Genomic DNA, 12208 nt, shown 5'->3' with positions numbered 1-12208 from the left:
AAGGCTATAAATATTTGGCTCAGATTTTCAACTTGTTCAGATTTTAATGAAAATCTGGGTATAAGTGCAATTCTATATGGTGATTAAGGATATCGAGTCAAAAGAATGCATTTCGTAAATTAATCGCTTAATTACATACTTAACATTAATTATAAGTATATTAATATCCTAATTACTCGAATAATTACACAAATTTTAAGGTTTTGACCACAGATTCTTATTCAGCAGAGGTAAAAGCATCTATGTTGAAACTTTGAGGAAAATCAATATTTTCAAAAAAATCAAGAAAAATATTTGGCTCATATTTTCAACTTGTGCAGATTTTAATGAAAATCTGGTTATAAGTGCAATTCTATATGGTGATTAAGGATATCGAGTCAAAAGACTGCATTTTGTAAAGTTAAGCGCTTAATTGCATACTTAACCTGAATAATTATATCAATATCCTAAGTACTGGACTAATTACACAAATTTTAAGGTTTTCACCACAGGTTCCTATTCAGCAGATGTAAAAGCATCTATGCTGAAATTTTGAGTTAAATCTATTTTTTCAAAAAAATCAAGAAAAACCCCAGGCTATAGCATTGCATAATATTTGGCTCAGATTTTCAACTTGTTCAGATTTTAATGAAAATCTGGGTATAAGTGCAATTCTATATGGTGATTAAGGAAATTGAGTGGAAAGACTGCATTTCGTAAAGTTAAGCGCTTAATTACATACTTACCTTAATTATAATTATATTAGTATCCCAATTACTCAAGTAATTACACAAATATTAAGGTTTTGATCACAGATTCTTATTCAGCATATGTAAAAGCATCTATGCTAAAACTTTGAGGAAAATCTATTTTTTCAAAAAATCAGGAAAATCAAGAAAAATATTTGGCTCAGATTTTCAACTTGTTCAGATTTTAATGAAAATCTGGGTATAAGTGCAATTCTATATGGTGATTAAGGATATCGAGTCAAAAGACTGCATTTCGTAAAGTTAAGCGCTTAATTACATACTTAACCTTAATTATAATTATATTAATATCCTAATTACTCGACTAATTACACAAATTTTAAGGTTTTGACCACAGATTCTTATTCAGCAGATGTAAAAGCATCTATGCTGAAATTTTGAGGAAAATCTATTTTTTCAAAAAAATCAGGAAAAATCCAAGCCTTGGATAATATTTGGCTCAGATTTTCAACTTGTTCAGATTTTAATGAAAATCTGGGTATAAGTGCAATTCTATATGGTGATTAAGGAAATCGAGTGGAAAGACTGCATTTCGTAAAATTAATCGCTTAATTACATACTTAACATTAATTATAAGTATATTAATATCCTAATTACTCGACTAGTTACACAAATTTTAAGGTTTTGACCACAGATTCTTATTCAGCAAAGGTAAAAGCATCTATGTTGAAACTTTGAGGAAAATCAATATTTTCAAAAAAAATCAAGAAAAATATTTGGCTCAGATTTTCAACTTGTGCAGATTTTAATGAAAATCTGGGTATAAGTGCAATTCTATATGGTGATTAAGGATATCGAGTCAAAACAATGCATTTCGTAAAATTAAGCGCTTAATTACATACTTAAGCTTAATTATAAGTATATTAATATCCTAATTACTCGACTAATTACACAAATTTTAAGGTTTTGACCACATATTCTTATTCAGCAGCGGTAAAAGCATCTATGTTGAAACTTTGAGGGATATGTTAAGGATATATGGGGTAGGGCACAACTGTTGGACAGTATGAAAGCCATCTGTAAAGGAAAAAAGGCATGGGTAAGAGTGGATGGAGAGTTGAGTGAAAGTTTTGGTATACTTGTATGTGAGGCAGGGCAGTTTGATGCTTGAGTTTAGAGATTCAAGGGATTGAGTGTAGAAGACATGGTGAAAAATAATGAAGCATTGGGAATTGGAGAGGAGGGGATGGGGCTTAATGAAGCTTTAGTTACATGTTTGGGTGAATTATGTGGCATCTGAAAGGTGGGAGGAGTATGTAGAGTAGTTGAATGAGGAGATTGAACTTCTTGTGTAGGAGAAAAGAGAGGTGTATGGGCAGTGTCCACAGGAAGGGAGTGCAAGTGATGGAGAGAAATACAGGAAAGAGCAGCAGGAGGTTAGGAGTTGTAAAAGTAGCCAAATGAGAGTGAGGGTTGAGGAACTTGAAAGAATTCAAAAAATAGTTTGGAAGAAGATGAATAGCGTGAGGATGATTAGTGAGAATGAGGGGAGCAGATAAGCAAGTACTAGAAGGCAAAAAAGAGGTGAAAAAGAGATGTAATTAGTATTTTGAGGGGCTTACAGATGTGCTAGATGATATGGTGGAGGATTTGGTATTTTAGGGCAAATTTGCATATGTATGGATGGAGTGATGAGATATGTAAGCAAAATTAGCAAAATGGGGTGTAGAGATGGAGTGTGGTTGTTTGCTGATGATACTGTGTTGTATGCTGAGAGTGAGAAGGAGTTGTAGAAGGTTATGTGTTTTATGATGTGTTAGCATAAACAGATGAAGTATAGTGCTATTAAAAGTAAAGTTATGGTATTTGAAAGGAAACATAGGGAAAATATAGATTTTGCAAAGCCCTATAAAGTGAGACAAGAAAGAGTACTAAACTCGAAGAGGTGTCAGAATTTAAGTATTTGGGAGCTAGCTTGGGTTAAGTTTGGTAATATGAAAGCAGAGATAATGGAGAGAGCAGTATAGGGTAGAAGAGCTTTTGAATCCCTTAAAAGCATAATGGAGGTTAGGAGTGTAAGTTTGAAAGTGAAGAAAGGATTAAGGAACAGCATAGTCCTCCCGATGGTGACCTATGCAGCCTAAACGTGGACATGGAATGAGTCACAGAGGTCAAGAATCCAGGCTGTGGAAATAAAGTTATTTGAAAGGAGCATCTGATATGACTAGATGGAATGAAGAAAGTAGTGTGGGGGTGTCTGAAAGATTTGATATGGTAGGGGATGTGAAGGAATGAATTTTGGAGTGGTATATTGGGGATAGGGATTGGGGAGAAAGAATACTTCCCACGTATTCCATACATGTCATAGAAGGCAACTAAAAGGGGAGGGAGCGGGCAGCTGGAATTCCTCCCCTCTTGTTTTTAATTTTCCACGAGAAGGAACAGAGACGGGGGCCAAGTGAGGATTTTCCTCAAAGGCTCAGTCCTTTGTTCTTAACGTTACCAACTAATGCAGGAAATGGCGAATAGTATGAAAAGAAGAAATATTGGGTGAAATGTAATACATTTAGATAGTTTAGGCATTTGGAAAGAATGCAAGTTGGGAGTTTACATGGAGAGTGTATGATTGTGTAATTAAAGGGATTAATGTGAGAACACCTGTGACGTGGGGAAATAGAATGGAAGTGTATTGGAGGGAGAGAAATGGGGAAGAATGTGTGGAATGGTTTATGCAAAGGAGGCATGTAAGGACAGGGATAAGTGGAAACTCTTTTGCTGTGGCCACCCCCTTGTTGGAGTTCTTTGAAATTGTGTGGAAAACTGGTGATTTAGAGGGTGATGGCTTGCACAGGGCATCAGACTGGGAAGGAACAAAGTAGTTTCAGGAATGGTAGAGTATGTATTTATGGATCAGGTGTTTGCTTTGAAGAATGTGTGTGAGATTTACTTCGAGAAGCAGAAAGATTTGTGTGGGTTTTCTGGACCTAGAGGAACCTTATAATGGGGTTGATAGAGGTGTTTGTTTAAGGTTACAAATAATTGTTTGTGGGAGGAGAGCTGTTATAATCAGTTAGTTTTTATCAGGAGAGTAAGGCATGAGTGCGAGCAGGTAGAGAGGAAGGTTCAAGTGGTTCCAGGTGAAGGTTGGCCTGCAGCAGGGGTGTGATATCATCATCTCTTTAATTTGTCTATGGTTGGGTGGTGAAGAAGGTAAATACAAGGTTCTTGGAGAGATAGGCAGGTATGCAGTCCGTTAAGGTGAAAGGGCCTTGGAGGTGAGTCAGAATTTGCTGTTGACATGGTCGGGGTGGCAGATTCAAGTGAGAAACTGCAGAAGTTTGCCTCTAAGTTTTGGAGATTGTGGAAAGAGAAAGTTGAGAGAAATGTGAATAAAAGCAACAATATTAGGTTTGGAAGTGCAAAGAGACAAGTTAGGTTGGTTGAGTTTGAATGGAGAAACCGGAGGAAGTGAAGTCTTTTTCAAATACCTGGGAAAGGACATGAGAGCAACTGGAACCATGGAAACTGCAGTATTTCATAGGATGTGTGAGGAGGTGAAGGTTCTGGGAGTATTGAAGAATGTATGGAAAGAGAGGGCACTGTCTTGGAAGGCAAAAATGGGTATGTTTGAAGATGTAGCAGTCATACAGCGGTATTTCATGGATGTAAGGCATGGGCTATACATGAGTATGTATGGAAGAGGGTGAATGTGTTGGATATGAAGTGTTTAAGGATAATATGTGGTGTGAGGAGAGTTGATCAAGTTAGTAATGATAGGGTAAGAAAGAGGTGTGGATTAGTGCTGAAGAGGTTTTTCTGAAATGTTTTGGATGTATTTCCTGCATATGGAGAGAATAAGCAAAGGAGAGGTTGATAAAGAGGATATATGTGTTATACATGGAGGGGACAAGGAGAAGGTACGATCAAATTGGAATGAAAAATGTTTTGATGACACAGAGTCTGAACATGTAGGTGGTTGAAAGGTGTTCATGGGATAGGGTGAATTTGAGTGATGTGGTTTACAGAGGGCAAGTGCTGTCAGTGGACTTACTTACGTTTGAGTACCTATGACAAGATTGTCCCTTGATGGCAAGGCTGGTGTTTGTTACTAAATGCACTGCTTGCTTGACATACAACTATTTTTTTTTCTCTGCCACCACTCTATTAAACATATATTTTGCTTGCTGCATAATGCTATTTTTGTACATATTAATTGCCTGTTGGAGGTTCATTCAGTATTGTCTTCAACCAAAGTCTAGTCTTCATGTGAATGTTTCTGTAGCTACTCCATGTAAGTTTCTTAGTTTTCTTGGAAATGCATTTAAATAAGTGTTTCTGTTTTCGTGGTGGACATTCATATATTTTTGTCTGGTGGTATGTTTCCAGGCATTAATACTTGATTTTGTGATGTGGTATTTACCTCGTTGAGCCACTTTCACAAACAGGGGAGGAGGTTTGGTTTGCGTTTGATTTGTGATATCACCTTGGCTCTTTAATCTGTTCATGAATCTGTTGGTGAGGGAGGTGCGTGTAAAGATCTTTGAATGACGCGTATGGTTGGGTTGCAGTGAATTCTTTACTTTTTGCAGATGATATGGCACTGGTGACAGACTTAAGAGAGTAGTGTCTGAGTTTGTGATAGTGTGTAAAAGGAAGGAGTTGAGAGTTAATGATTACAAAAGTATGGTAATAAGGTGTACTAGGGGGAATGAACTGGAGGAAATGATTGTAAGTTTGAAAGGGGAGAGGATGTAGATTGCTTTAGGTATTAGGGGGTGGACATAGTTGTGGATGGAACTGTGGGAACTGAAGTGAAGTATAGGATGATAGGGAAGGGGGACAAAGGTCCTGTGTTCGTTAAGTAGTATATAGGAGGAGAGTTCAGTGTCTGTTAGAGCAAAGATACATTTGTTTGAAGTATAGTAGTACTGATAGTGTTGTATGAATACATGTTGTAGGGTCTGAATGCAAAAGAACAAAAGAGGTTGGTTGTTTTGGAAGGAAAATACCTGAAATATTACTATATCGGGAAGTCCGCACATTAGCCACCTTGCTGAAATCCTCATTTGTATCTTAAGGAATGATAATTATCTTTCTGTTTTTATATTGATTTATGTAGTTGCTCTTAGTTGTGAAAAGATTATTACATTCTTTTGATTTTACAGGTTGTAAAAAGGTTTTCCACACTCGATGTGTTAGAGCTGCTGTCAGTATTACATGTCAAGAAATATCAAACTTGGGGAAAGAAAACTCTAGTCCAATGAACAAGAAGCCTCGACGTATGGACCAAGAGGATGGTTGGAACCTTACCAGGACATCCGAGTTCATTGATAAATCAGATGAAGTGATAAAAGATGCTTATGAATTAAGGCGACTTGAAGAATATATTAGGCGCAAGGTAATCTTTGTTGACAGTTGTAAAGTAAAAGATCGTTTGGGATACAAGTTTTCTAGTTAAGTGATATTTACATCTACAGGTATGTGAGAGGCATGTTTAGGTTTAATTTGAAAGGCAATTGGATATGTATTCCCTGTGTGTCATGAAAGGTGATTAAGAGGGGCAGGAGAAGGGGTTTAGAAACCCTCCCTTTCTTGAATCTCAGTTTTTAAGAGATGGAACAGAAGTGCTCATCATCACAAAGGCTCAAGCTAGGCCATCAGAATGTGTGTGTGGGTGTAACTAAGATGAGAAGAGAGAGATTAGTATGATGTTTGAGGAGAGTCTCTCACAAGTAGATTTCTTCTTTCTTGCTAGATGATATTCATATTAAGGCCTTCTTTCACTGTGACCCATTCTCATTACTTTACATTTGCTCGGGTTGAATTTCATCAACCATGTATGAGACTACAGGTTTTTTCAAGAACCCCTGGTAACATGTTGCATTTTTCCATGTCCCTCATGACCTTTTTATCATCTGCAAATATATTCAGATAGAGGTCTGTAGCTTTTCGCAAGGCATTTTTATAAATCAAAAAGATTAAAAGTCTTAGAACAGAACCCTGAGGAACTTATTGATGACCACACCTCATTTTGAGGTTTCCCTGACATGCATCCTTATTTTCCTCCCAGTAAGACAGTCTTCTGTTCATCAAAGTAGTCTTCCCCTAATACCTGCCTGATAATCCAACTTCTTAATCAACCTCTTATTTGGTGCTGTGGCAAATGCTTTCTGGTAGTCCATATACAAAAAATGCACCCACCCTTCTCTTTTGCCCATTACCAAGTTTACTCTCATAAAAATCTGAGACTTACTACACTTGTTCTTCCCCGAAACCCTGTTGACACTCATTAGGGTAATTTCTCATATACAGGAGATAGTCTTTTCCAGTACCTTCCCCAGTCTCTAGTTCAGTGCCTCTTTGCGATCTCATTTCTTACAGATGGGTATAATATTTGCCCTTTTCAACTCCATTGGAACCGCCTTTTTTCACTGATATTTTAAACAGTCTTTGAAGAGGATCATCAAGTGTATGTGCACACATCTTCAGCATTGGTGTTGAATTTCACTGGGACAGTTAACCTTGTTTGGGTTAAGACCATGTAGAATTTTTTTTTCTCTTTTCAAGATATCTCATTGTTGTATTAGACCTCCTTCCCATTCCATCTCATTGGCGTTTAGGCTATATTGTTATTCTCTGAAAATATTTTGAACTTTTCATTTAGCTTTTGAATTTTTTATTTATCTCCTCACTTATCCTTACATCATCCTTTTCAGCTCTTCCCTCTGAATTTCTAAGCTTGAGTAGAAGTTTTAAATGAAAATTTACTCCTGGTGAATTTATGGAAGAATTTTGGTTTTCTTCTGGCTTGTCTAAAATATTCTTTTCATTGTTCCTTTGTTCATTCTCTCGTATCCTTGCTCATTTATATAAAACCTTACAAATGCTGGCATACTTGAGTGCCATGCATATCATGACCACAGCACACTTTACCATTCCTCTCTCTCATTTTTTTTTATTTTCTAACCTTTTTTTGTATTTGAGACAAGATGTACCCATGTTCTTACTCCATTGTTAATTTCATGTAACCTGTCTTTACAGTACCTAGTTTTCTGCCTACTGAACTCCAGTTCCCAATATAGGTTACCATAAGATAACAAAGATGAGAGCAAAACTAGGGAAAGGGGGCATAGAGATGGAGTATAGTGGTCAGGTGTGGTGGCTAATGGCGAGCCTGTTTGTGTTTGATACTGTGTTGTTTGCTGAGATGGAAGAAGATTTGCAGAAGATTGTTTTATGATGTGTGTAAGCATAGGCAATTGGAGGTAAATGCTAGTAAAAATTAAATAGTAGTGTTTGAAAGGAAGAAAGTTAATGTATAGATTTACCAAGGCCCTGTAGAGTGAGAGAGGAAAGTGTGCTAAACTGTGATGTGGAAGGAAGGATAAGGGAGAGAGTAGTACAGGGTAGAAGAGTCATTGGGTTGCTTAATAGAATGCTGAAGGGTGAAGGATTATATATGTAAGAGAAGAAGGACTAAGGGACAGCATGGACCTCCAGACTGTGACCTATGCAACCGAAACATGGACTTGGAATGAATCACAGGAGGTCAAGAATCCAGGGTGTGGAAATGAGTCATTTGAGAGGGGTGTGTGGTATGACTATATAGCAAGAAGAAAGTAACAAGGGGATGTACGAGATTTGATATGGCGGGGAATGTAAAGGGAATAAATTGTGGAGTGGTTGAATGGGTGAAGTGTAGTACTTTAAGGTGGTTTGGGCATGTGGGAAAATTGCAAGATGGCGAGTTTACAAGGAGAGTATGTGATAGTATGATTAAACAGGTTGGTGTCAGAGGAAGACCTCCCTATGGCATGGGAAGATGGAGTGGAAGAGTATTGGAGGGAGAGAACAGGTGGAAGAATTTATGGAATGGCTTATGCGAGGGAGGCTTGGAAGAGCAGGGATAAGTGGAGACTCATTTGCTGTGACCACCCCCTTGATGGGACTTCTTGGAAGAAGTGAGCATCAGAGATATAGAAAAAAAAAATTGTTAAGTCCTCTTTAGGTTCCATGATTATATCTCCGCTTGACTTTATCTTTGTTATTTACCACATAATCTACCTTAAGCATTATGAGATCACTTTTTCCAGTTTTTGTATCATGTATGATATTCAAAATATCATTGCTATTATATGTGAAGATCTTGTAATGATGGTGTATCACAGTCCTTCTCATCTGGGTACATTCTGTTACATACTGATGTGTGTGTTATCCATAGGGATAATGAGAATACCCCCTATGTATCTCTTTTTGTGTCTTAGAAGGGAACTGAGAGGGATTGTCACTGGGGAATAGAAATCATCCCCCTCCTATATTACTTAACAAAAGAATGAACCAAGCAAGGATATTTTCCTGTAAGGCTTAGTTATTTTCTTCTTGATGTTACCTCATTCACATGGGAAATAGCAAATTTAGTGAGAGATTAGCAGAGTGTTTGAAAGGAGAAAGTTGAGAGTGAATGTGAATAAAAGGAAGGCTATTAGGTTCAGCAGGATTGAGGTACGAGTTAGTTGGAGTTGGAGTTTGAATGGAGAAAAATTGGAATAAGTGAAGTGTTTTAGTTATCTGGGAGTGGACATGGCAACAAATAGAACCATGGAAGAGGAAGTTAGTTATAGGATGGGGAAGGTGGGCAAGGGATCTGTTCTAGAAGTACTGAAGAAAATGTGGAAAGAGAGAACATTTTCTGGGAATGCAAAAATGGGTATGCTTGAAGGAACAATAGTCCCAACAATATTATATGGATGCGAGGCATGGGCTGTAGATAAGATTGTGCAGAGGAGGATGGATGGATGTGTTGGAAATGAAAAGTAATGAAAGGGTTAGAGAGATGTGTGATGATAAAGAGTGTGGTTTAGAGAACAGAAGAGGATATGCTGATATGGCGTGGACATATGGAGAGAATGAGTGAGGAAGAGTTGAAAAAGAGGATATATTTGCCAGAAGTGGAGGGAATAAAGAGAACAGGGAGACCAAATTGGAGGTGGAAGGATGAGTGAACAAGATTTTGAGTGATCAGAGCCTGAACATGCAGGAGGGTGAAAGGTGTGCATGTGAGTGACTGAATTGGAGTGATACAGTATGCTGGGGTTGATGTGCTGTCATTGGACTGAACTAGGGTATGTAAAGCATCTGTGGTAAACCATGGAAATGTCTATGGGGACTGGATGTGAATGGGGAGCTGTGGTGTCTGTACATTACACATGACAAGTAGAGAATGGATATGAGTGGATGTGGCCTTCACCTGGTCCTGTTGCTAATGCAGGAAATGGCGATCATGTAAAAAAAAAAATATTGTGTGTGTTTGTTAATTAATCAGTCATTTTCTTTCCTTTTCAAATAGTTGTATGAGCTGGAGGAGAAGGAAAGTGAGAAGACAGATGCCCGTACCCAGAGTCTAGACCGTAGCTTTTCCAGAGATGCACCAAACAAAGAACTTGAAGCAAGTACTCGTTTACGTGACCGAAAAGATTCACAAGTGGACCAGATGTTCTGCCAGTCTTTGCGTGAATTCAAAAATAATTTAGTCTCTACATACACAGTGGCATTCCAGAAAGAAACAGACCTTACTCTCAAGTACAAGGATCTCATAAAGAATTTTGAACAGGTCTGTATTCTTGATTGCTGTAAACATCTCATAAAGAATTTTGAACAGGTCTGTAGTTCTTAATTGCTGTAAACTGTTTACAGACTGTTTAGTATCTCTTATCTACATATATTTTTTATTTTCTTTCCCGTTTGCTGGTAATATGTAAGACAGCCTTAAACACCTTAGGGCAAGCAGCATGGTAATATTTGTCATGAGGTTGATAGTGTATAGTATTGCCTTTATATTATAATCAGACTGCAACTCATCTGGCATGTAATGATGATGCCAGTATCATGTTAAACCCATTCACTGGTTTAACAAAACTTGCATTTCTTTTCTGGGTTGGGTGCTGAGCTGCTTTTTGATTTTTAATTTTTTTTTCTTTTTTTTATAATGTAACTGTATATGGGCTTTTCTTAAAGATCCAAAATTAAGATATTCCTTACTAGTAGGGTGAGGGATCCTGTCCCAGTAAACTCAAAAATCCCTTGCTGCACTTGATAAAAGATGCATCCAGTGCAGGAAGGGGAGAATGTCTACATTATTTAGTGAAGGATGTTTGGAATCCTTTTCGGCAGGGGTAGAACCTTGCCTTTTCAAAACCTGGTATTTTCATACTACAGTTAGAGGGGCGATAGGTACGAGTTATGTCAGACACATGAATGTTTTTGACAAAAGAAATAGTTTCCACATATCCTTTATTAATAGATAAATGAATTTCGTACATCTGGACAAAATATTTCCTCACCTTTCGCTGAAACTAGCTTGTTCATTTATTGTGCCTTTATTGTCTTGTTTATTCTCATGATTTACTTGCCAAAACCAAAATCAAATTCCACTTGTCAAAGTTTTACAACCTTTAACTTTAGAATTTTTCCCTTAACCCAACAACAGATGTCCCTGTTCACAGAAAGAATAAAATATGGAAACGTCTTGAATTTGATTTTTGTGGTGAAATACCGTTTATGTATAAATCAAACCTTTGATTCAGCAATTTTACATAAATTTTTGTACCTTAAAAAGATGAATTTTTTTTTAATTGTGCTGTTGAGCCTAAAGCAAAATATTTTTTCAATGTGCAGGTGATAAATACTGTTTGCAAGGAAAAGATGGGCAATGATACATTTCCAGTTACAATGGGTGTTAATGCGTTTCGAGGTTTCCTTGATGAATTTATACGAGAAAAAAAGAAGCCAGTGGAAGAGAAGTCCAGAAGAAAGAGACACAGGCGTAAAAAGAAAAAGGTAAGACATCTTTTTCTGTGTATACTTTTGTTATAAGATTTTTTTTTTTTTTTTTGCTGTCTCCCGCGTTTGCGAGGTAGCGCAAGGAAACAGACGAAAGAAATGGCCCAACCCACCCCCATACACATGTATATACATACGTCCACACATGCAAATATACATATCTACACAGCTTTCCATGGTTTACCCCAGACGCTTCACATGCCCTGATTCAATCCACTGACAGCACGTCAACCTCGGTATACCACATCGATCCAATTCACTCTATTCCTTGCCCTCCTTTCAGCCTGCTGCATGTTCAGGCCCTGATCACACAAAATCTTTTTCACTCCATCTTTCCACCTCCAATTTTGTCTCCCACTTCTCCTCGTTCCCTCCACCTCCGACACATATATCCTCTTGGTCAATCTTTCCTCACTCATTCTCTCCATGTGCCCAAACCATTTCAAAACACCCTCTTCTGCTCTCTCAACCACGCTCTTTTTATTTCCACACATCTCTCTTACCCTTACGTTACTTACTCGATCAAACCACCTCACACCACACATTGTCCTCAAACATCTCATTTCCAGCACATCCACACTCCTGCGCACAACTCTATCCATAGCCCACGCCTCGCAACCATACAACATTGTTGGAACCACTATTCCTTCAAACATACCCATTTTTGCTTTCCGAGATAATGT

At 37.6% G+C, this 12208-nt stretch overlaps 1 protein-coding gene across 4 annotated transcripts in view; it reads left to right on the top strand.

Moving 5' to 3' along the window:
• The window catches only part of LOC139752677 (unconventional myosin-IXb-like), a 186465-nt gene that overhangs the window by 155037 nt on the left and 19220 nt on the right, over positions 1-12208 (top strand). For all 4 annotated transcript variants that reach the window (XM_071668453.1, XM_071668454.1, XM_071668451.1 and 1 more), the window contains 3 exons: positions 5852-6084; positions 10033-10296; positions 11361-11522. In XM_071668453.1, coding sequence (XP_071524554.1) covers positions 5852-6084; positions 10033-10296; positions 11361-11522 — 659 coding nt within the window. The remainder of the gene's footprint in view (positions 1-5851; positions 6085-10032; positions 10297-11360; positions 11523-12208) is intronic.

The sequence above is a fragment of the Panulirus ornatus genome, chromosome 13, assembly GCF_036320965.1.
Source record: "Panulirus ornatus isolate Po-2019 chromosome 13, ASM3632096v1, whole genome shotgun sequence".
NCBI lineage: Eukaryota > Metazoa > Arthropoda > Malacostraca > Decapoda > Palinuridae > Panulirus > Panulirus ornatus.
The sequence above is the reverse complement of the archived record's forward strand: the minus strand, read 5'-3'. Positions and strand labels throughout refer to the sequence as shown.